Source organism: Mixophyes fleayi, chromosome 4 (assembly GCF_038048845.1).
Source record: "Mixophyes fleayi isolate aMixFle1 chromosome 4, aMixFle1.hap1, whole genome shotgun sequence".
NCBI lineage: Eukaryota > Metazoa > Chordata > Amphibia > Anura > Limnodynastidae > Mixophyes > Mixophyes fleayi.
Window position 1 is genome coordinate 38,851,245 of NC_134405.1, and position 26,681 is coordinate 38,877,925.

A 26,681-nucleotide genomic window follows, 5' to 3' on the forward strand; every position below is an offset into this window, starting at 1 on the left:
ACTGAGGTTTTTAGTGTATTTTGGAATTATTGTACATCGCTTGTCCCCAAACTTTTTAAATTATTGCATTCCTTGTTCCAAGCACACAATGTAATCTTCTGCTGATATCCACCATGGTTTTTTTAATATCATTCAATAGATTCTGGTATTAATAAAGCCATCTATATAATTTGACAATAGTGTGTAATATGGTCATTTTCTGCTCTGGGAGCGAATGGATCATTTGTCTTTTAAAACTGAGGAATTCCTTCTGTTTCTTAGCCTGTGATCTATATGGAGATACCAGTATGATCATTCATAGGATGTATAGTCTATTATGTATTTTGTGGTAGTAATTTCCCAGCTTCGTCTCTTCCCATGTATATGTGTCCATGTAATGTAACTGGCTATAACATGTTACTATAACTTCCAGGGACATGAAAGCTCACCATGCACAGTACAGGCCAGGTAACCTCCATGCACTACGATGCCCATCATAACATTATAAGAATAAGATTTGTACTAAAGACATTTCCAGGGGAAAAAAAAAATCCAAGGACAAATCTTTCCCTGGGAATTAAGGACAGTTGGAAGCTGTGTGACAGACAGTGTTATGTGGTAATATAAGAGCCTAATATATATTGCTGAATTGTGTTTCTAATTATACTCTATGGGCCTCATTTATTATTATTTGTGTTGATGAGAAAGGCTTTGCAGCGCCAGGCAAGTGAAGAACACAGGACATACATAAAAAAGGACATACAAGGTAAACAGAATAAATACATACATCAAAGCAAAGGGTAGGGAGAGTCCTGCTCAGGAGAACTTACAATCTAATTTGGAGTTGAACACACATAGAAGCCAAGAAGGTACATGCAAAAATGTGTCTTGGCATGTGCATTATTTCATGGTTATTTTAAATTGTGTATATATTACCTACAAACATAGCGTACAGATTTGTCCGGTAGATAGATACAGCAGGTCTACTACTGGTTCAGGGAAGAAGTCGATAATGATGACTACTGCGTATTTGCCAACTTTAAAATATCCAGAAGAGGAGGTCAAGTGCAAGTGCAGGAGGGGGGGTTTGCCCTCCACAGTAACCTCTATATCCCTCCCTAGGCTTGGCTGTGTGTTTCCTGACTGTATTGCTGGATCTTTGGCATGCCTGTAGAATGAAGACACAATTGTCTGTTCTAGAGGTTCAGTGATATAAAAGAGCAGGCTCAGTGGGGGACTGCAGGAACGTACCCAACAGAAGTGTCTGCTGCTGGGGAGCTGGGGCACAGTCTGTGCGCTGATAATATACACACTCCTACACCTCCCCTGGACTCCAGCCTCCTACATACCTGAGCAGCAGGCACTTCCTGGCGGCGTCCACGGTTTTTCAGCACTGGCAATCCGCTCCCCCACCTCCGCCCTTCCTATGGTCCAAATTAAATATGTGTATTTTATATGTTATAAATTGCAGGATATTGAATTGTACAAAACATACTAATAGTGGTGTATCTTATAGGGCTAAACGCCTGGATGCCATTTTCACTTTGTACATATGTTTTTTTTTACCATACTGGGTGTCATCTGAGGCACTGAGGTACTTATTTCCATTGTACCGTACATACCTTCTAACATACAGGAATAAAACATTGGGACACAATTGTCCATGCCACAATCTGCCCAATAATCCTCCTGTCCACACTGGAAACATCCCCAATGAGATAGCAAAGTTTGGGGCGTCTCCATTATCCATTCTACATCACTGGCCCAGGATGGTGGTCTATGGTTTGCTAATAGTCTCTTATAAATACTTACAGGGTCTATAGCAGATTCACATGTATGGTTGTGTAAGGACCTCACACCTACTCACTATATGTGTCTTTTACTACACCAATAATCCCATTTCACACTTCTGGGAACAATGTTTTAACCAAATTTCTAAATTGAATTTAAGCTTACAAGTTGTCAGCACCCATACACATTAGTTACATTTTGACGATGACCGGGGTACATCTCGATATCAGTGAGCAAGCTTCCCATTGTCTTTATTGTGATAGTGTTATGTATATATCTATCCATCCGATTCCAGCTGTGTAACATCGCTCGCATCCGGCCCTTCCTTTCCCAAGATGCCACTAAATGTCTTATTCACTCTCTGAACATCTCCCGCTTGGACTACTGCAACCTCCTCCTTACTGGCCTCCCCCACTCTCACCTCGCTCCCCTTCGATCTGTACTTAACGCGGCCGCTAGGCTCATCTTCCTTTCTCGCCGCTCCTCTTCTGTCTCCCCCCCTCTACCAATCCCTTTACTGGCTCCCCTTTCCCTTCAGAATCCTGTTCAAGCTCCTTACTCTTACTTACAAGGCCCTCGCCAACTCCACTGCACCCTACATCTCCTCCCTCCTCTCAACTCATGCTCCATCCCGCCCTCTCCGATCGGCCAATGACCGTCGCCTCTCTTCCCCCCTGATTACCTCCTCCCACGCGCGTATCCAAGACTTCGCCCGCGCTGCCCCCCTCCACTGGAACAAGCTTCCTCCCTCCATCAGAACTTCTCCTAATCTGTCCAGTTTCAAACGGGCTTTAAAAACCCACCTTTTTCTTAAAGCTTTCCAGTCTCCCACTTAACTTCCTACCTTTTCTTCTGACTCTTCCCCCTCATTCCCCTTCCCTTATTCTCCGTTCCTCCTTCTCTCCTTCTCTCCCCTGTGTCTCTCTGTCAGTCTACCCCACCCCTTAGATTGTACACTCCTTTGAGCAGGGTCTTCTCTCCTCCTGTCTCCACCACTTTTAACTCTGCTCGCCAGCTACCTAGCCTTCCTCTTCGAGGACCCCCTTCCCCCGTCCCCTCTTGCTCCCTCCTCTTCCCCCTGGGGGTCTCCCTCTCTTCCGTGCCCTCCTTCCTAGGTGCTTCTGTTGGCGGACCTACCCCTCTCCCCTCCCCCATCTTCCTAGCTGTGCCCTGAGCTCACTGAGTTACTGTGATTATTGTTTACTGTTCTGTGCTGTCTCACCTCGTATTGTAATTTTGTTTGTCCCTGTAAGGCGCTACGGACACCTAGTGGCGCCCTATAAATAAAAATTAATAATAATAATAATCCACAGACTATCATCCGTTCTTTTACAAGATCATTGACATCTGGTAAGGGCATTATTCCACCCAGTGTACGCACCCTTTCTTGTTCTTCCATTTCCATTTATATCATGGAATCAACATGGATTAATTTAGGAATTCTTATTACTGATGATCACATATTAATCTAATGTCAAAAACAACAGCTGTAAAGTTTTGTTCTTAATCAATTACAAATAGAAGTCTGTCAATGGTTGATTACCTAAATTTTTACCCCCATTGTTTTAAATATGTGGTACAAGCACCTTCAGCTGCATTTAGAGCTGTCACTCTACCAGCTTTACATATATGGACTCTGCAACGTTACTCATTCTTCTCCGCAATATTGATTGAGTTCTATCAGGTTGGATTTAAGCCATTGGTAAACATCATTTCTCAATCCATTCCACAGATATATCTATGAGATTGAGGTTTGAGTGTTGAATGGGCCTCTCCAGTATATTCATAATTTTTGTATTTGAACCACTGCAATGTGGCTTTTGTTGTATGCTTTGGGATGTCGTTCTACTGGAACATACAATATATCGACTCTCAAGTCACGGTGGCTAAGTGATTACCACTTCTGCCTCGCTGGGGTCATGAGTTCAATTCCTGACCATGGCCTTATCTATGTGGAGTTTGTATGTTCTCCTCGTGTTTGCGTTGGTTTCCTCCCACACTGCAAAAACATACTAGTAGGTTAATTGGCTGCTATCAAAATTGACCCTAGTCTCTTTGTCGTTTGTGTGTGTATATTAGGGAATTTAGACTGTAAGCTCCAATGGGGCAGGGACTGATGTGAATGAATTCTCTGTACAGCCCTGCGGAATCAGTGGTGCTATATAAATGAATGGTGGTGATGATATTGACTCTCAAGTCCTATGTCTCTTGCAGACTGCAGCAGGTTTACTTCCAAGATTTATCTATATCTCGCTGCTGCATACATTTTGCCCTCTATTTTGGCAAGGTTTCCATTCCTTGAAGCAGAGACACATTCCCATAGCATTATGCTCCCACCACCGTGCTTCACAGTAGGGTAGAATTCTTCGAAGCACCAAACATAGCACTTTGCATTGAGACCAAAACATTTAATCTTGGTCTCTCATAAACCACAGAACCTTCATGCACTTGGCTTGTGGGTCCCCCACATGCTGGAAAACTCTAGGCAAGATTTAAGGTAAGATTTAAGGTAAGACAATGGGTCTTCTCATCACCCCTCCATAGTGTAGATTTATAAAATGCCCACGCTTTTGTTGTCCCATCCTTGTTATGGAAGACTGTAAGTCTTAGTGGCCTTCCTAACAATTACCCTTCTGTGTTTTGGAAGACAGTCTGCTATAGCTAAATGCACAATTATATCATAATCTCTCAATTTCTTTATGATGGAGTAAACATTATTCTGCGGAATATTCTATCCTTTCCCTGATTGGTGCTTTTCAATAACATATTTATCCCCCCCATAACACTTTAATTGTACACTGGTGGATTCCAATCAATGTATTATGTCACCTCTAAAGACAACTGATCGCACCAGTGTTTATTTAGATATATCTAAGCCAAAAAGATGAATCAATTATTGGTATTTTTTCACTTACATTTAATTGAGAAAAAAGCTTTAGAGTTGTAGTTTTTATAGATTTCACATTGCAGAGTATTTTGTGTTGTTTAGCGGTAAGAATTTTAAATAAAATCTCTTTAATTTCATGATGTTAAATGTGAAAATGTCAGAGAGAACGATTACTTTTTAAAGCCACTGTATAGGTAATAACTTGTTGTTTACAGTTATTGGTTGTTCAATATGGAAATATAGCTCCCGGATTTGTGTCATTGCTGTTATTACATTTCTATGGTATAACTTGGACTGTTATTAGTGTGTTGCGCTGTATTTATTTAATGACTTCAAACATTATGCATTTTATTCCTTAACCTGCATTCTCACTCCTTTTGAATATATGATTTTAGCAACTATTATAGCGAATTGCATTGTTTTGGCGATGGAGCAGCATCTGCCAGAGGGAGACAAGACCCCAATGTCAGAGCGGCTGGTAAGTCTGATATAGAACGACACTTTTGTAATAATAATTGTTCTTTTCACTGAAGGACGACATATTTATATACACATATATGATATGGGATATTTTTCCTGGAGACCCCTTATCCACGTCCTAAGAATTGGGCGCTGAACTGAATGCTAATATTCAAAAATATAAAATAGCAAATTTAAAATATACAAATATATATATATATATATATATATATATATATATTTAACAAGTATTCAATCTTCCGTCCAGTATACAAGATCACTGCCCCTAATAGAGGCGTCTGTGAGCCTTATAGAAAGGAAATGACACATGGTATTAAAAAAGGAGCGCTATTACAAATAATGGGTTTCAGAAAATCAGACAGTGCAAAGAATTATATATTATAGATAAGTTGATCTTTAATTCATTTACTGAAACTAAACCCGTGTAGTAAAATTAACTGAATTAATTTGACATCATATCTAAAAGCCGAGTATAAAAAAATAGATGATAGGAATGATAATAATGTATCACATGGAGCAGCAAATATAATAATCATAAAAGTCATCTATTAGTGTAACCAATCATTTAGCAAAACCCAATGTGGATTAATATTAAAATGTCACTTCAAGATGATGATAAATAATCCAGTGTGAGGATAAACCAAACAGCTCTCAGGAGTATTCCAAATTCTTCAATGAATTAAAGAGCAGCTTATATATAATTCTTACAGTGCATATGGTCTCCTGTGATCACTTGTAACAGCATTCCTCCTTTGTTTTCTTTACCATTTTATCAAGAAGAAAAAGGAATTAATCTCTGCTATTAGCAATAGCATCATACACAGACATAGATGTCTAGTGCCTCCTTTTATGGTCACCTTGAGGAGCACTGCTAATCAATAAAACGGGGGTGGGGGGAGGGGTCAAGGACAATACAGAGTGTCAAAGGCCATTTTTTTTACATGTACTTTAGTAAACCATTTATCCAGAAAAAATGTCCTCACATTCTTTATGCATATATTACTTATAGGAGTAACATATTAATCTAAGTGTAAAGCAGAGTGTGCTGGTGCTAAATAAATAAATGTTCATAATACTAATAAATATATTATTCTCTTTAGAAAGTAAATGATCAATATATTGTACATGCAACAATGCTTTTATACTGGCCATAAGGTATTTATATAACTTCTAATGACATTTATAATCTACAATAAAGATTATGATCTTTTTATGATCACCATGTACTGATTATAGGGATTAAAAGCAACTGATGTTTATGTATATGTTTCTCATCGGTAGTACAACTACTACAGGCAAACAATGTGTGTCCCTCTGCGGCCTCTAGTTTACTCTTTTGCAAACCGCAAACACTGCATCACAGCACACAGGCATACACCCATGCATACACAGAGTAGCAACCACCTTTTCCCTTTGTACCAGCTTTGGGGTAAATTGCAGATAATCCTCAGAATACTTAGCAGCATGACATACATGTGAAGAGCACACGCCGTGGAATCTTGGCCAATATGATAAGAGGCTCTCCATTCTACACTATCTGTCCTAATGAGCCCAGCTCTAGAGAGTTTCTAACAACGTCCAGGATTGTATAGGTCTGTCAGAGCATTGTAATATCTTTTCACTGTGACCAAGCCTATCATGGATCTTTTTGAGCTGTGCTTTGTGCAATCATGTCTTAGTCCTAGCCTTCTGTCTTGTGCCTCAGCATTGTTCTACTAGTCTGTGGCTTCATGTATCCAGTTTCTGTCACCCTCCGAATAATGTCCTATCTATCTGGTGTATCATATTATTCTGTTTCCTTGTTTACCCTGTGTCTGCCTTGTTCAGTTTTTGTTGCTATTTGCCCTTGTCCTATTCCTGTAACCCCCAGTTTGCCCTGAAGTAGTTCTGAAGTTCCTCTAGCTAGTCAAGTCCTGGGAGCATCATGAGTGCCAGTGATCAGTCTCAAGGGTAATGGCAAATGAAGAGACTGGGAACTTAGTTCTCCAGTAGTTGTTTGGATGTCAGGTCCTTTTCTTTCCCCATCCTTGTGTTCCTGCTTCAGCCTTGTCCATTATCTTTCCTATTTATATTGGCATAGACTGCTAGTATTGACCCCTGCCTGGTTGTCTACCCATTTTGGTTTTGAGCCTATGCTGTATAACTGCCTGCTCTGGACTCCTGACCATGGCCTGTCTGACCACTCGCATACCAGCCTGGTTGCTATATCTCTCTTTGCTGTGTACATGTGTAATAGTCCTTCTCTTTATAATCTCTCAAACTACCTGTCCTGTCTATATATGTTAGTTCCTGTGCTGAGATTCCAATCTCATTCAGTTACTGTCCAGCAATCCTCTTCCATAAATGGAATCCATAGTGATATTGTAATGAAAGTAGTAATAGTTATTCTAATTTCCTAGCCCAAAGATACAGGGAACACTTTCTGAATTTTTCACTCATTAAAGAGAATCGCAGTCCTGTTTTCTCTCTTCAGATATTAATTAACGGTTTTAAGGTATGGAGAACGAGGATACAGAAAAAAGAAGGGGGAAGCCAACCCATCCCAGTCAGGAGACCTCGTACGCTATCTAGGAAATAGATAATTTGAGGAGTTGAGCCAATAGAGGAAGGTAGTTAATCTCAAAGAAAGCACCACCAGCTCATCTTGATGGCCTGAGGCATATTCAACCAGATTGAGGACTCTCCTCGTATTGTCAGATGCCTAACAGCCCATCACAAAACCCTCTTGATCAGGGTGGATAAGCGTGAGGACTAGGGGGCTAATCCTATGGCGACCAATTTGGTATGAATTTTAAGATCTGTGTTGAGGAGGGCTATTGGCCTATAATTACTGCAACCGACCACATCTTTTCCTGGTTTGGGGATGGTCACTATCTGAGCCTCAGGCATTTCCTCCAGTCTCCCACCACAGTCCGTACCCATGTTAAACAGTTTAACCAATATTGGAACAAGGTCTTTCTGAAAGGTAGTTTTTCATTTCGGTAGGCCCTTAATCACTGTGTAAATTTCTTGGAGCGTCCAAGGGGTATTTAGATCTTGGAGGGCATCTGCGTCCAGGGAAGGGAGGTTCAGGTGGTGAAGGAAGTGAAATATGTCGGTCTGAGAGGGCTTTGGAGTGTCTGGATTGTTTTTGAGATTGTAGAGGCTTGAGCAAATAAGTTGGCAATATCTTGGGGGTTTGAGAGCTTCAAGCAGCTGGGACTAGATAAGTGGCAGATCCTATTTCTTGCCAGTTGTCACCGGAGTTTTCAAGCCAACATGCGTCCTGCTTTATTTCCTGCCATAAAAAACTTTTGGTTGAGACATGACAGAGCAGCTTGGGTATGGGCTAGGAGAAGATGATGAAGTTGTTGTATAACTTGGGCCAACTCAACTTTCACTGCAAAAAAAGGGGCAGGTTTTGTTTTATGCCTCTAATGCTACCAGCGTAGTCTTCAGCTTGTGTACTAGGAAGGCATTAGCCTTTTTAAGTCTCGCTCCGGTTTGTACCGCAGTCTCCCGAAGGACCGCCTTGAGGGTACACCAATATGTGAATACAAAGGTATCATCAGGGGAGTTATTAGCAGCGTAGTCATCTAGTATTTCTTGAAGGGCAGTCTTACCCTCTAGAGAGGTGAGAAGGTAGGCAGGCAGGCGCCTCGGTCTGGGGGGTGAGGAGGTCAAGGCAGATGCTGATCAGGACCAAAGAAGTGGGGCATGGTCAGACCAAGTAATCGGGAGTACAGAAACCGATCTGAGGTGTTGAAGGGACCATTTGTCGGTGAGTATTCTAGAGTAGGTATTGTGTACATGTGAATGATAGGTGAAGTATTTCTCCCCAGAGGTAAACGCACACCAGGCGTTGTATAGGTCATATTCAGCTATCAATTTGCGGAATGTGAGGGAAGGGCCCACGGTGTTGGGTGGTATCTTCCAGACATTAAGTCCATCTTTTAGTCAATTCCCTGTCTTAGGTAAAGTTGGCTTACCTAAGTTTGTTCAAAGTGTTTTGGAGTTAATTTATGTTCCATCCATTAAATCACATGGATAAATTGCTTACTGCCGACTGGAGGGCGAGATGTGCCATTGGGCTCTCTGGAACTTATAAGGCTTTGGGGTGTATATGTGCCCATTGTCCTATTCCATTAAACTAATAATAGTTTGGTTTAAACTCAAGTCCATTCCTTGTGACTCATGTCTGCCTCAATATGAAGATGACTCGCATGAAGATTACTGTTGTATTTGGCTAGATGGTAGAGTTCATTATCCAGCCTATTTTGCTTTTTCTGATTATGAGCAGGGCCCAGAGTTATCTATTTCTGAGGAGATTGACATATCTGATGAAAATCAAAAATAAATAATATGTTGCAGAAAGACTCAAGAGTTTCCAGTTGTCTGTCTAAGGCTGGGTACACACTACAGTGTTTTCAACTGATTATCGCACCAATCACTCGATGAAAGACCGTTAGGCCCAATATCGCATTAGTGTATGCGCTTCAACAATGAAAGATTATTGTTCCAAAGCATATTGTATCTTTTGATTTGATTTTTAAAACAAACTAAAAATCTTGTTCAACGATGGAACAATGTTGTTCCAATTCTGCAGTGTGTATGCACTCAGGACCGGCATTGCCAATAGATCTCTATGGAGTGTGCAGAATGACCATCTTTTCACCCAAAGGTTATGACAGATGAATAGCACAGATCTGAAGGTAATTCTTATAAAACGTGCTTAGTGTGTACACATGAATCGACATGATGATCGGGACTTTTTTCTTTCATTCGTTGGTAAAATCGTTAACTATATTGCATCGGGAAAACAATTCTGTTGTATGTACCCAGCCTAACTCTGCTCCCAGAGAGCCCCGATTTCAGAATTGCTAAATTACCTGAATGTCTACATCTTGAAACTTTTATTTCTGAAAACTTAGGTTTGACCTGTCTGTTTCTGACTCATGTGACCAACTTCTGTTTTCCTTACCTTGCGGTAGTCCACAGTCTGTTTAAACACAGTTTGATTGTTGTCCTGTCTGTCGCTCTGACTTCCCCATGGGAGGTCCTGACTGCTGCCTTTCCTTTCTCACGGGAGGTCCTGACTGCTGCCCTGTCTTTCTCTTGGGAGTTCCTGTCTGTTACCCTACCTTTCTCATGGGAGGTCCTGTCTGTTACCCTGCCTTTCTCATGGGAGGTCCTGTCTGTTACCCTGCCTTTCTCATGGGAGGTCCTGTCAGTTACCCTGCCTTTCTCATGGGAGGTCCTGTCTGTTACCCTACCATGTGAGGTCCTGTCTGTTACCCTGCCTTTCTCATAGGAGGTCCTGTCTGTTACCCTGCCTTTCTCATAGAAGGTCCTGTCTGTTACCCTGCCTTTCTCATGGGAGGTCTTGTCTGTTACCCTACCTTTCTTATGGGACGTTCTGTCTGTTACCCTGCCTTTCTCATGGGAGGTCCTGTCTGTCACCCTTCCAGTTTCACAAAAAGTTCTGTCTGCTGCCTTTCTCATAGAAGGTCCTGTCTGTTACCCTGCCTTTCTCATGGGAGGTCTTGTCTGTTACCCTACCTTTCTTATGGGACGTTCTGTCTGTTACCCTGCCTTTCTCATAGAAGGTCCTGTCTGTTACCCTGCCTTTCTCATGGGAGGTCCTGTCTGTTACCCTGCCTTTCTCATGGGAGGTCCTGTCAGTTACCCTGCCTTTCTCATGGGAGGTCCTGTCTGTTACCCTACCATGTGAGGTCCTGTCTGTTACCCTGCCTTTCTCATAGGAGGTCCTGTCTGTTACCCTGCCTTTCTCATAGAAGGTCCTGTCTGTTACCCTGCCTTTCTCATGGGAGGTCTTGTCTGTTACCCTACCTTTCTTATGGGATGTTCTGTCTGTTACCCTGCCTTTCTCATGGGAGGTCCTGTCTGTTACCCTACCATGTGAGGTCCTGTCTGTTACCCTGCCTTTCTCATAGGAGGTCCTGTCTGTTACCCTGCCTTTCTCATAGAAGGTCCTGTCTGTTACCCTGCCTTTCTCATGGGAGGTTTTGTCTGTTACCCTACCTTTCTCATAGAAGGTCCTGTCTGTTACCCTGCCTTTCTCATGGGAGGTCCTGTCTGTTACCCTGCCTTTCTCATGGGAGGTCCTGTCAGTTACCCTGCCTTTCTCATGGGAGGTCCTGTCTGTTACCCTACCATGTGAGGTCCTGTCTGTTACCCTGCCTTTCTCATAGGAGGTCCTGTCTGTTACCCTGCCTTTCTCATAGAAGGTCCTGTCTGTTACCCTGCCTTTCTCATGGGAGGTCCTGTCTGTTACCCTGCCTTTCTCATAGAAGGTCCTGTCTGTTACCCTGCCTTTCTCATGGGAGGTCCTGTCTGTTACCCTGCCTTTCTCATGGGAGGTCCTGTCAGTTACCCTGCCTTTCTCATGGGAGGTCCTGTCTGTTACCCTACCATGTGAGGTCCTGTCTGTTACCCTGCCTTTCTCATAGGAGGTCCTGTCTGTTACCCTGCCTTTCTCATAGAAGGTCCTGTCTGTTACCCTGCCTTTCTCATGGGAGGTCTTGTCTGTTACCCTACCTTTCTTATGGGATGTTCTGTCTGTTACCCTGCCTTTCTCATGGGAGGTCCTGTCTGTTACCCTACCATGTGAGGTCCTGTCTGTTACCCTGCCTTTCTCATAGGAGGTCCTGTCTGTTACCCTGCCTTTCTCATAGAAGGTCCTGTCTGTTACCCTGCCTTTCTCATGGGAGGTTTTGTCTGTTACCCTACCTTTCTCATAGAAGGTCCTGTCTGTTACCCTGCCTTTCTCATGGGAGGTCCTGTCTGTTACCCTGCCTTTCTCATGGGAGGTCCTGTCAGTTACCCTGCCTTTCTCATGGGAGGTCCTGTCTGTTACCCTACCATGTGAGGTCCTGTCTGTTACCCTGCCTTTCTCATAGGAGGTCCTGTCTGTTACCCTGCCTTTCTCATAGAAGGTCCTGTCTGTTACCCTGCCTTTCTCATGGGAGGTCCTGTCTGTTACCCTGCCTTTCTCATGGGAGGTCCTGTCTGTCACCCTTCCAGTTTCACAAAAAGTTCTGTCTGCTGCCCAGGCATCTTCACATGATGCTGTGCCTGCCATCTTATTTGCCTCGCCAGCGAATCTCTTTGTCCCTTTATTTTCACAGCCCAATCCTGTTTCTGCTATTCTTTCAAACCTTTAAGTTTTGTTCCATGTTATGTTCTCTGGATCAGAAATAAATGTTTTCCTAGCCTCTATGTTTATAGTCTTCTTAATGGTTTTTACTTCTACTGATGCTGGTGGCCCCCCAGTTGACTGCGCTGACACTGGGATTCTGGGTGCCTCAGGAGAAATAAGGGGTTTAATGACCACAGATATGGCCCTCTCCCATGGTTAACCACTTGGTGTTCTTGAGGGCTTTTCAAAGCTTGCCGATTACAGTGACCGATGGCAAAAGGACAAAATCCCTATACTTGTAATGGTAGTGGCTGATGTCTGTTGGTTTTGATGAATGAGAGCTCTGTGAAACGTCTGGTGGATATAAAGTCCCCAGGGTACCAATGACTCTTCCATGTCAGTCTTAAACAATTAACACAATTTTAACATATAACAGGCGTAATTGGCACATGTCAACATTTAAGAAACATCAGTGGAAGTTCCACTAGAATTCTTCTCAACGAGATGGGATCCCTGGCAGGATGAACATTTATTAGTAGTGTTGGGTACCACAATCTTATCACAGGCGCACTAGGACAGGAAAATAGAACGATAAACGTTGGAACTACAACAGGACAAATTGAGGGTGAAAGGACCAGGATAAAGAGACAAGTAGCAACAATAACCAAACAAGACACAGGTTTATAAAAGTGAAAGAGAAAATAGGATACACTAGTCACAGATTAATACAAAGGCGGATGGCGCAAAGCCACAGGCAAAGACAAGAACTGAGACAAGGATGCAACAAGTACAGCTCCAATGATACAAACCAGGGCTAGGTTCAGACCACAAAATGCTACAGCAATTGCCAGTCTTATACAATCCTGTAAGATGTTGAGAACTTGTTACAGCATGGCTTAATATGTTTGAGAAGACAGGAACAGAACGGAAAGTCACAGGGACAAAGATACTTATATTACATATATATATATATATATATATATATATATATATATATATATATATATAAAATGTAACACCTGTTCAATACCCTAGTGGGTAAGGAACAGGTGCTGAGATCTGAGCCCTACATGTGGTTTTCTGTTAGGTCCTTTCCCTTCCCTGTTCTTGTTTTTCCTGCATGAGTCTTGTCCATTATACTTGACATGTCTGTGTTTATAATTTTATTGGCCCCAGCCCTGCTGACTGTTTCTGCATTGACCTGATGTGGCCCATTCCAGACATCTGACCCTGGACTGTCTGACTATTCTCTTGTCGTGACTCTTATCATTGGTTGCTATATCTGTATTCGCTGTCTCCATGAGTCATTGTGCCTCTCTGGATAACCTCCCAACTTACCTGTCCTGTCCATTTATGTTTGTTTACATCAGTTAATGACCAGCAATCTTCAATCTCACATACAGTACATATGTTCAAATAAAATATGTTTTTCTCTTCTCAGGATGACACAGAACCTTATTTCATTGGAATATTCTGCTTCGAAACTGGAATTAAGATAATTGCCTTGGGGTTTGCATTCCACAAAGGATCCTACTTACGCAATGGCTGGAATATGATGGATTTTGTGGTTGTTCTAACAGGGTAAGATTCTTATATTCCTTTAGCACCCGGTATAAAAAATATAGTGATCATATACAACATGCTATGCAAATCTCATGGTCTCCCCCACCCTTCTAACCTCCTGTTACACAGGATATAGGCCTCTCCAATACTTCTAATACACAGACATCAGTACACAGACCTCTCAACTCCTGCTAATACACAGACATCAGGACACATACATTCCACCTCTTCCTAATACACAGAATCAGGACACAGACCTATCCCCTCTTCCTAATATACAGACATCAGGACACATACATCCCACCTCTTCCTAATACACAGACAACGGGACACAGACCTCTGCCCTCATCCTAATACACAGACACCAGGACACACTGACCTCTCCCCCCCTCCTAATATACAAGCATCAGGACACAGACCTCTCCCCTCCTCCTAATACATAGACATCAGGACACCTACATCCCACCTTTTCCTAATACACAGACATCGGGACACTGACCTCTCCTCTTCTTCCTAATACACAGACATCAGGACACAGACCTCTCCTCCTAATACACAGACATCAGAACACAGACCTCTCCCCTCCTCCTAATACACAGACATCAGGACACAGACCTCTCATCTCCTCCTAATACACAGACATCAGGACACAGACCTCTCCCCTCCTCCTAATACACAGACATCAGGACACAGACCTCTCCCCTCCTCCTAATACACAGACATCAGGACACAGACCTCTCCCCTCTTCCTAATAAAAAGACATCAAGACACACTGACCTCTCCTCTCCTCCTAATACACAGACATTAGGACACATACCTCTCCCCTCCTCCTAATAGACAGGCATCAGGACACAGATCTCTGCTATTCCTAATAAACATATATCAACCTTTCTCCTAATACATAGGTTTTTCACCTGTTTCTATTTCAAACCTGACATGTTTTTCCTGTACACTTCACTACACCGATAGACATCAATCTAATTCCTCTCTCTTAGAAGTGCCTCAGTAAGCTTTCCTATCTCTTTCATCTATACAGTGGGACATGTATCTTATTCTGGGACACAGCCAACAATTACCTTGTGATTTGTCTGCAAGATTTGTGGATCACAGTACATTTCTGAACCACTGTAACTAGTTCAGGCTTTAAATAACTGTCCTCATTGTTTTGTCCTGGCTGTGGCATTCTGGGAAGTCAGTCCACCTGGGAATTCATTCTATCTCTTTCTATTTCAACTACTAGATTTGACTTGTCACATGGTATTCGGTAGGACAAACTCAATACACTTTTATGAAGCCATAAAAAACATAAGGCACACAAAAACCTCTATAAATTATAGGGATGTCTATACACTCACAAATAGCTACTCAATAAACACAAAGAATCTTATTTTTAAAATTTCCCAATAAGCACAAATTTATTTGTAGATGTCAACCATAAAAACAAGATAATACCAATCAATAAGTATTGTTAAAACTATTCCTGCCCAAGACTCCGCTGTTAATAAAGGTAGACCATAATCCTCCATTCCTGATAAAAGTATTTCAAAATTTGTATAAAGGAATGGGTCCAGCTCTATACCATGCAGCTTAGTATTTGTCAGCTAAATATGTCCTGGGGGTTTGTATTTCAAATATGTGTTTTAATTATCTGGTCCATGTTCTTATAAATAAACAACAGCAGTTTTATGTTGTTATAAAATCCTCTTGTAACTTATTGTTCATACTAGCAACCAACGCGTTTCGCCCTGTTACATACTTCTTCATGGGGATTGGGTTGTTGTCGGTTATCAAACATTTTTTATGCAAACTGTGACTGAGAGTGGCTGGCTGCAGTGTACTTACTGACAAGGAGTCTGCTGTTTAAGCTATTTAAGACATAAGTGAAGCCGTAACAAACAGTATTATGGATGAAAAGTGGAGAAGTTGTGATAGAGGGGGTGGACCAAATGTGGTAGTACGCTGGACTTTCAGGTGATGTTTTTACTTTTGTCAATGCTCACATTTTCCATCACAAACTGCAAGCCCCTAAAATGTCACACAAAGCATCTGCTACTGAGAAAATGAAATGGCGATACAGTGTGCGATGAATAAGCGGAGTTGTGCGAAGAAAAAATCTGCATGTGTGCATACTGTAGACCCCACATTACAAACTTGATAGGTAAAAAATAGTTTATTGCTCTATTCAATAAGCCCCTTGTGATAAATAACATTTATTTCTGTATATTTAGGCGTGAATGCCTTATCCTATTTATACAACATATAAATGTATACAATCTCACGGACATAGCAATGCACTGCTTGTCAGACGTTGGAACGGAATTTCTAGGCTGATATAAAATGTTCATCTGTGAGACAGCTCAGTGGATTTCTGATGTGAAATACACTCCTTGTCCCAAATGTACAAAAAAAACCCCAAAAAACATTAAGAACCCACAGACACCTCTTTGGGGTATCTGTCTGACATCCTAAGTCATTCATAAATCCTCCATGCCTCCTCCCTCCTTTATCCCCCGAGATTGGAGGATGGGTGAGAGCGTTTCTGTTCTCAGCAAGATGTTATCAATGAACAGTGGTTTGTCACCAAGGTAACAAGACCAAAGGTAGTCGTGGAAACTGTGAATGAGGCATGGCTAGTTGCCATGGAAACCTACTGAATGGGGATAGACCCAGTGCTGCTGTCACCTTCTCCCCCTCCCAAAAAATATTACCATAAATCCATAATTTAAGAATCTGATGATAGGATATTAATAGTACATGGAAAGGACTATCCTCAGTAGAGATCTGAATACAACTATAGTTCATTTTACTACAGCGGGATGAGGGAGATTGCATTAGACGCTACAAGGTGGTGGATATCAGGAAATTACATCAATAAGATCCTGAGGTGCTATGCAGAAAAATACAATTTACCTTTAACATAGACTGACACAGTTATATAGAATCCATTGTGTGTACTATACATGGCAAGTATAAGATATGCTCTACTCAAAATACAAACGCAAGTTGTGTGCGTCAAATTTTTCTGTGGCTCAAATGTTATTATGTTATTGCAAATTATCAATATAGATCTAATTCTAAGTTCTAGGCCTTATACAATTTACATGTTTTGTGTTTATTAAGGTGTAGACATTTTTTATCCACGATTAAAGTGTCAACTAAGCACATTAGAGGCTGCCATTTTTTGGGCTAAATCTATATTCATGAGGACTTTATGTCACGATCTTCTGTGAAGTCACCGGCTCCTAGTAAATTAATTGTCTACATTCCTATGAATATTGTCTGAGCCCACAGAATGACTGCCTCCACTGTGTATAGGTGATGGGTACCCTGTAAGGATGTAGAGGCATAACATGATCTTTTCAGTACTATTTATCTTAAGTATTATACAAAATGGTTGAACATAAAATAAGCACTAATGTGAAAATTCACTAATATGTTTTTGCACACTTACGTTTCTCTGTCAGGAATTTAAATGACATGTATCTTGAGATATGTGCAACCATAAATCTAGGATATAGATATGTGCGGAACAAATATGTGTCAATTGTTATCATCAACTCGAAAAACTACAGCCATTTTGTGTAAGGAAGGTATTCCCATGATCTGCATAATCCAAAATAAAACTTATCTGAAAGCGGGCGTGCTAATCTTGCATCTGCAGGCCATTACTATATTGCACTATATTCCATGGGATTGCCCATGATTCACTTCTTGAAGCGCAAGATTCCGCAAGTGTTAGATCCGTGCAGTTCAAAATACTGATCCAAGTTGTACGCCGGCAAAGCACAGAGACCCATATTTAATGAGAACTGGCCACTTCAGTTTCCTTTTTAGGCATCAGATCCTTAGATACACCCCTTCCTGTACAACTCAATTTTGAAGCCATCTATGATGTATGTGACATCTCCTGACCCCACCCCATGAAAATGTTAAGGCGTTACCAAATCCGCCATAACTCCAGGCACACATCAGAAACACAGGCTGAATAAGTTTTCCAGCAGTTCTTCATTCACAGGCATGGCTAAATTTATTTTTACGACGGACATGCAGCATGTTTATGAAGGAATTGCAATGAAGCCAAAGAAAATGTTTTAATCTTTTTTTTGTATTTCTGTGCTAATTTCACCTAGCATGTAACCTTCACCTACGTCTTAAAGAATGATAAAGTGAATCTGATTAAACAGTTGTTACACAAAACAATTCCCATGTCCTTATTAAATACATTGATTCAACAAGTATGTGTAGTAGTCTAATAATCTGCTCTACTGCTGAAGTTATTGGAGTAAAATATTCTAATGAATGATCTGTGAGGGTCTTTACCTCTAAGTAGAATTCCACAAACTTTGGTTGTCAGTGCTGGAATCACACTTCAGTCAAATGCAATAGCAATAGCAGCACCCCACTTTTCATGTAAAGTGTTACAAAATCATTGCTAAAACCATTGGCCTCCATCACTTCACAGTCATGAAGATAAAGCACCAATGGAGAAGACTAAACACCATTTTTACTCTACCCAGAAATCACCATCTACCAAAATGGCTTCAAGAGCAATAGAGACAATAGTCTAAGAATCCAGAAAGAATCCCAGTAATGTCTAATGATCTGCAGACCTCTGATGCACTGTCTTATGTCAGCGTTCATATGTCTTCTACCACGGAAATGCTAAACTATATATACATCAAGCAGCAAACCATTATTCTCATTGGCAGAATGTGCTTTGGACAAATGTGATGACAGTGGAACTCTTTGGCATAAATAAGAAATGTTATGTGGCATATGTTCGCTTAAAATGAAACATGGTGTTCCAACAAGAGAACTTCATCCCAACCATGAATTATAGTATAGGGAGAATTGTGATTTGGGGCTGCTTTGCATTCTACACAGTTTCCAGTCATTAAGGTACCTATGAATCTCCACTAATAACAGAAAATTTTACAGGACCACGTCAGGACACATGTCCATGAGCTGAAACTTAAACTGTTAGCCATGCAGATTGAAAACAATCTAAACCACAAAAGTAAATCTTCACCCAGAAAAGTTATAGGAGAAAAATTATCAAGCTTTGTAAACGCCAACTCAAAGGGGATAAGGTGGTGTGTTCCCTGTATATAGAGCTTGTTTTCACTTTGCACAATTTATAAAGGGGTTACCGACAGTGTTGATAAAGCCGGCATTAACTGTCACCAGCAAAGGCTTCCAGGGCGATAAGTAATCCTTATCGCTCTGGATAGTTTTTGCCATGATTGTTCAGGATCACTCAGCTGCCATGGCAATGAGATGTGTTATATTGCCGCTATAAGTGTAATTTAAATAAATGGGCTCCCAAGTCCTGACTTACTTCAGTTAAAATGATGTTTCATGACCTGAAGCGAGGAGTTCATGAGTTCATAGAATACATCCCAACATTGTGTGGGATTCAATTACAGGAAGCAAGTCTCTGGTGCTATTGGCGGTGCCATCACTTATGGATTATATAGATTTGCATAATTTCAGTGTTGGATCAAGAAAGGTGATTTCCAAACTGCAGAAATGCAGACCTGTACACAAATGTTCTTTTGTGATGTCCTGCGTGTACTTTTGTACAAAAACACATGAATTAACGTGCAAGTGCATGAATTTTCACCCAAAGAAGGTGCCATCAGGAAGGGGTGCAAAAGCTTCCATCATCCGATGGGAAGAGTTGTGAATTCTTTTGTGTAGATATGGAGCATGCCAAAAATTATATTTTGTTTTGGATTAAAGAGGTGAAGATGGAGCATTTAAAAGGAAGGTCCCTGCTTTGCAGGTGGGCACACAGTCCTTTTCTCCTAGCAAAAGGACTTTACTTTTTGGCATCCCCAAGGTACCGATGATCAGGCCTTGTCCTATACCTTATGTCTCAAAACTATGTTGTTATTGAAACTTTCAACAGGAAATGCCTTAGAGAGAATGCTAGGTGCACTTGCCTGCACAATAAGCAAGTATAGTCTACATTTTTATGGTTCTGAAATGACCCTGAAAGTGTTCAATAAAAACATGGAAAATTAAATTGTTTTGTGTGGTTATTTGTTTAATATTATTGACTATATCTATTATTAGAATTTAGATGATCAGGTCACATAATTTGGTCAAATTAATGCAAGGTTCTCACTATTGTACATACATGTAATGTTTTAGTTTTATTTGATATTTATGGGCATATTCAATTCAACAAGTATTCATGCCCGCGATTACACGCGGCTGCGTGTGTAAAGTGTCATCACGGTAACGCAACATCGCGGATTTCTGTGCCATACAGCTGCGCGTAATCACGGGCATGAATCCCAATTGAATATGCCCCTTAATGTGCATTTGGAGGCATTTTAATTAGTATGGAAATGCTGTTATTTACATTCATTACATTCACTAAGAGCGCTACTAATAAGAGATACACCTACACTCAGCACACTATTCACTCATTAGAAACTGCTTCCAGCAGTTAGGTATAAGTGTTTGGCTGCCACTTACAGCATGAAAACAGGGTATGTTATGTTCTTTACTCTATAGTGACAGTCACATATCATTTCTTGTTCTACTTGTTTCTTCTGTAGGACAAATGACATCTATCTCTCTGCATGAATGTGACACTATAGTTTTCACTTCACGCTTACCAGCCTATTGAATATTGGTCCTCAATGACTATTTAATCAGGTGGTGGGTATTTGAACAGAGCAGTTGGGTTTATAAGTACATGCATGTAGCACCACAGCCACGTAATACACCAGTGTTGGCTAACCTGTGACACTCCAGGTGATGTGAAACTACAAGTCCCAGCATGCTTTTCAAAATATATAGCAGCTTATTGCTGGAAGGGTATGTTGGGACTTGTAGTTTCACAACAACTGGAGTGTCACAGGTTAGCCAACACTGTAAAAGACTGTACAGTATGAAGAGGAGAACTTCAGGGAGGCTGTACAGTAGGATGCGTGAGAACCTCAGGAAGGCTGTACATTACAAAGAGGGAGGACCTCAGGAAGGCTGTACAGTAGGATGCGTGAGAACCTCAGGAAGGCTGTACATTACAAAGAGGGAGGACCTCAGGGAGGCTGTACAGTAGGATGCGTGAGAACCTCAGGACGGCTGTACATTACAAAGAGGGAGGACCTCAGGGAGGCTGTACAGTATGATGAGTGAGAACCTCAGGAAGGCTGTACATTACAAAGAGGGAGGACCTTAGGGAGGCTGTACAGTAGGATGCGTGAGAACCTCAGGAAGGCTGTACATTACAAAGATGGAGGACCTCAGGGAGGCTGTACAGTAGGATGCGTGAGAACCTCAGGAAGGCTGTACATTACAAAGATGGAGGACCTCAGGGAGGCTGTACAGTAGGATGCGTGAGAACCTCAGGAAGGCTGTACATTACAAAGAGGGAGGACCTCAGGGAGGCTGTACAGTAGGATGCGTGAGAACCTCAGGAAGGCTGTACATTACAAAGAGGGAGGACCTCAGGGAGGCTGTACAGTAGGATGCGTGAGAACCTCAGGAAGGCTGTACATTACAAAGATGGAGGACCTCAGGGAGGCTGTACAGTAGGATGCGTGAGAACCTCAGGAAGGCTGTACATTACAAAGATGGAGGACCTCAGGGAGGCTGTACAGTAGGATGCGTGAGAACCTCAGGAAGGCTGTACATTACAAAGAGGGAGGACCTCAGGAAGGCTGTACAATAGGATGCGTGAGAACCTCAGGAAGGCTGTACATTACAAAGAGGGAGGACCTCAGGGAGGCTGTACAGTAGGATGCGTGAGAACCTCAGGAAGGCTGTACATTACAAAGAGGGAGGACCTCAGGGAGGCTGTACAATAGGATGCGTGAGAACCTCAGGAAGGCTGTACATTACAAAGAGGGAGGACCTCAGGGAGGCTGTACAGTAGGATGCGTGAGAACCTCAGGAAGGCTGTAAATTACAAAGATGGAGGACCTCAGGGAGGCTGTACAGTATGATGAGTGAGAACCTCAGGAAGGCTGTACATTACAAAGAGGGAGGACCTCAGGGAGGCTGTACAGTAGGATGCGTGAGAACCTCAGGAAGGCTGTACATTACAAAGAGGGAGGACCTCAGGGAGGCTGTACAGTAGGATGCGTGAGAACCTCAGGAAGGCTGTACATTACAAAGAGGGAGGACCTCAGGGAGGCTGTACAGTAGGATGCGTGAGAACCTCAGGACGGCTGTACATTACAAAGAGGGAGGACCTCAGGGAGGCTGTACAGTAGGATGCGTGAGAACCTCAGGAAGGCTGTACATTACAAAGAGGGAGGACCTTAGGGAGGCTGTACAGTAGGATGCGTGAGAACCTCAGGAAGGCTGTACATTACAAAGATGGAGGACCTCAGGGAGGCTGTACAGTAGGATGCGTGAGAACCTCAGGAAGGCTGTACATTACAAAGAGGGAGGACCTCGGGGAGGCTGTACAGTAGGATGCGTGAGAACCTCAGGAAGGCTGTACATTACAAAGATGGAGGACCTCAGGGAGGCTGTACAGTAGGATGCGTGAGAACCTCAGGACGGCTGTACATTACAAAGAGGGAGGACCTCAGGGAGGCTGTACAGTAGGATCCGTGAGAACCTCAGGAAGGCTGTACATTACAAAGATGGAGGACCTCAGGGAGGCTGTACAGTATGATGAGTGAGAACCTCAGAAAGGCTGTACATTACAAAGATGGAGGACCTCAGGGAGGCTGTACAGTAGCATGCGTAAGAACCTCAGGAAGGCTGTACATTACAAAGAGGGAGGACCTCAGGGAGGCTGTACAGTAGCATGCGTAAGAACCTCAGGAAGGCTGTACATTACAAAGAGGGAGGACCTCAGGGAGGCTGTACAGTAGCATGCGTAAGAACCTCAGGAAGGCTGTACATTACAAAGCTGGAGGACCTCAGGGAGGCTGTACAGTAGGATGCGTGAGAACCTCAGGAAGGCTGTCCATTACAAAGAGGGAGGACCTCGGGGAGGCTGTACAGTAGGATGCGTGCGAACCTCAGGAAGGCTGTACATTACAAAGAGGGAGGACCTCAGGGAGGCTGTACAGTAGGATGCGTGAGAACCTCAGGAAGGCTGTACATTACAAAGATGGAGGACCTCAGGGAGGCTGTACAGTAGGATGCGTGAGAACCTCAGGAAGGCTGTACATTACAAAGATGGAGGACCTCAGGGAGGCTGTACAGTAGGATGCGTGAGAACCTCAGGAAGGCTGTACATTACAAAGAGGGAGGACCTTATTGGGGGATCGCAAAAATAGTGTTGTAAAAATTACCACCAGACCTCTGATATCAAATCCCTAGTTACAGCCCGCTCACTGAACTACCAATTGCTCATTAATAAATAAGTGTTAACCAAAGGTAATGGGCATTGTCAATAGTAGCCACATTTTGGTCTATATGTAACATATTCTGGGATTTATAATTATGTATTTTCACACTGCACCATAATGATGCTGAGTATGTTCACACTGCACCATAATGATGCTGAGTAAAGGGGATTTTCCCCTAGAACATTAAATTGTACTTGATTTCATTGCGCAGCCTGTAGTCACTGCTGTATAATACAGAAAAGCTTCCCTGAACTGATATATGTTCCTAAAGGGTGTGTGTGCTGACTCATCTCTCTACTGCACAGAAGCCACAGCTAAATGTCTCTGAACCTTTTGTAATTTTTGTTAATCATCCTAAATACTTAACCCTTTTTGTGCAAAAATGCTGCTACAGAATAACGTGGAAGTTACAACTTGGTTACTTTACATTTATTTACAGGAAATATGACACTGAGGAGCTAGGTTACTGTAATAATGAGTTACAAGTATTAATGTTTTATAAATAATAAGACCTTCAACGGCTGAGTTACAGTAATAATATGTTACAGGGGTAATAAGACACTCAGGAGCTGGGTTACTGTAATAAGATGTTACAGGGGTAATAATACACTCAGGAGCTGGGTTACTGTAATAAGATGTTACAGGGGTAATAAGACACTCAGGAGCTGGGTTACTGTAATAAGATGTTACAGGGGTAATAAGACACTCAGGAGCTGGGTTACTGTAATAAGATGTTACAGGGGTAATAAGACACCCAGGAGCTGGGTTACTGTAATAAGATGTTACAGGGGTAATAAGACACTTAGGAGCTGGGTTACTGTAATAAGATGTTACAGGGGTAATAAGACACCCAGGAGCTGGGTTACTGTAATAAGATGTTACAGAGGTAATAAGACACTCAGGAGCTGGGTTACTGTAATAAGATGTTACAGGGGTAATAAGACACTTAGGAACTGGGTTACTGTAATATGATGTTACAGGGGTAATAAGACACTCAGGAGCTGGGTTACTGTAATAAGATGTTACAGGGGTAATAAGACACTCAGGAGCTGGGTTACTGTAATAGGATGTTACAGGGGTAATAAGACACTCAGGAGCTGGGTTACTGTAATAAGATGTTACAGAGGTAATAAGACACTCAGGAGCTGGGTTACTGTAATAAGATGTTACAGGGGTTATAAGACACTCAGGAGCTGGGTTACTGTAATAAGATGTTACAGGGGTAATAAGACACTCAGGAGCTGGGTTACTGTAATAATATGTTATAGAGGTAATAAGACACTCAAGAGCTGGGTTACTGTAATAAGATGTTACAGGGGTAATAAGACACTCAGGAGCTGGGTTACTGTAATAAGATGTTACAGGGGTAATAAGACACTCAGGAGCTGGGTTACTGTAATAGGATGTTACAGGGGTAATAAGACACTCAGGAGCTGGGTTACTGTAATAAGATGTTACAGAGGTAATAAGACACTCAGGAGCTGGGTTACTGTAATAAGATGTTACAGGGGTTATAAGACACTCAGGAGCTGGGTTACTGTAATAAGATGTTACAGGGGTAATAAGACACTCAGGAGCTGGGTTACTGTAATAAGATGTTATAGAGGTAATAAGACACTCAAGAGCTGGGTTACTGTAATAAGATGTTACAGGGGTAATAAGACACTCAGGAGCTGGGTTACTGTAATAAGATGTTACAGGGGTAATAAGACACTCAGGAGCTGGGTTACTGTAATAAGATGTTACAGGGGTAATAAGACACTCAGGAGCTGGGTTACTGTAATAAGATGTTACAGGGGGTAATAAGACACTCAGGAGCTGGGTTACTGTAATAAGATGTTACAGTGGTAATAAGACACTCAGGAGCTGGGTTACTGTAATAAGATGTTACAGAGGTAATAAGACACTCAGGAGCTGGGTTACTGTAATAAGATATTACAGGGGTAATAAGACACTCAGGAGCTGGGTTACTGTAGTAATAATTATAAAGCCAACAAAAGTTTAATTACATTAAGACCATTTTATTTTTATTAATCTCTGTTAAATTTCCTCATTAACATACTATAGTATAGGCTAGTGGTGGCCAACGTGTGGCTCGAGCCACATATGGCTCTTTGAGCATTGAAATTTGGCTCCTTGCAAGGAGCCACAACAAAGTATAGTTGTCCAGGCGCCAACAGGGGTAGATTGGAAAATATACAGCTGCTAGACTGACCAAGAGCAGCTGCATCTTGTGACTTCCTCTGAACAATGCAGAGAGGCCACAGTGTCGCAGAGAATCCAATCGGGGAAGAAGGAGGAGTGAGTGAAGTGTACTCTTCCTCCTTCCTCTGTACAGGCAAGTAAGGAAGCATGTGAGATCTGATGGCATGTGAAGAGGCTGATGGGTAAGTAAGGAGATTATTATTATTATTATTATTATCATTTATTTGTTAGACGCCACAAGGTATCCGCAGCGCCGCACACAGTACTAACAGGGTGAAACCATACAGAACAATGAACAAAAAGTACCAATACTTCAGAAACACCGGCTAGTCATATGCAGTAAAAACGGAGCGGAAGAATAGGTATGGAGACAGGAGGGGAGGGGGCCCTGCTCATACGAGCTTACATCCTAAGGGAGGGTAAACAGACCAGGCACAAGAGGAGCCAGTTGAGGCAAGAGGAGAAAAGGGAGGACGAGCAAAGGGAGGAGATGGGGGTTAAGTAGATGGTTGGTAGGCTTTGATGTGGTGGCATTTGGGGAGATACGATGGAATGTGTGTAGGTCTGTAGGCTTGTGTGGGTGGGGGGTTGATTGGCATGTATGGAGTATATGGGAAGGTCTGATGGCAAGTAGGGAGGTTGATTTGTATTTAAGGGGCATGTGTGGATGTCTGATGGCATGTATGGAGAATTTATGTAGATCTGATGGCACGTGGAGGTCTGATGGTATTTAAGGGGCATGTGGTGAGATCTAGTGCCATGTGGGAAGGATTTTATGATTATTCTGAACATTTTGCAGTGTGTTAGATATTTCATTTTTTTTTGCTTAGCAAGTTATTGTAAATGATGTTATATTTTCAATGTATGTATGTACAGTATGTATGTGCATGTTAATACTGGGTATATGTAGATCCACACACATATACAAGGTAAAGTTGGGTCTTTGCAAAACCTATATTTTTTGGCTCTTGGTCTCTGACTGGTTGGCCACCCCTGGTATAGAGCATGTGATTATTTGGTCGCACGGTAAAAACAGGCGCTATTTATAATATAGCATGATTGATCCACCTACTCCAATCAGCCATAAAATTATAACCACCTGGCTAATAGTGTAGATCCCCCTTGTGCCGCCAAAACAGCTCTGACCCATCAAGGCATAGACTCCACAAGACTTCTGAAGGTGTCCTGTGGTATCTGGCACCAAGACGTTAGCAGCAGATCCTTTAAGTCCAGTAAGTTTTCGTGACTTTGACTTATTTTTAGAACACATTCCACAGATGTTCAATTAGATTGAGATCTAGGGAATTTGGAG

The 26,681-nt window shown here is 42.0% G+C and overlaps 2 protein-coding genes across 8 annotated transcripts in view; one reads left to right on the top strand and one right to left on the bottom strand.

Moving 5' to 3' along the window:
* LOC142151223 (surfeit locus protein 4-like) overlaps positions 1-26,681 on the bottom strand; it is a 194,794-nt gene that overhangs the window by 103,794 nt on the left and 64,319 nt on the right. The window lies entirely within an intron of this gene.
* Positions 5,035-26,681, top strand: part of CACNA1A (calcium voltage-gated channel subunit alpha1 A) — a 165,399-nt gene continuing 143,752 nt past the window's right edge. For all 7 annotated transcript variants that reach the window (XM_075206614.1, XM_075206613.1, XM_075206610.1 and 4 more), the window contains exons 1-2: positions 5,035-5,135; positions 13,717-13,856. In XM_075206614.1, the coding sequence (XP_075062715.1) occupies positions 5,043-5,135; positions 13,717-13,856 (233 nt within the window). In that variant the 5' untranslated portion in view covers positions 5,035-5,042. The remainder of the gene's footprint in view (positions 5,136-13,716; positions 13,857-26,681) is intronic.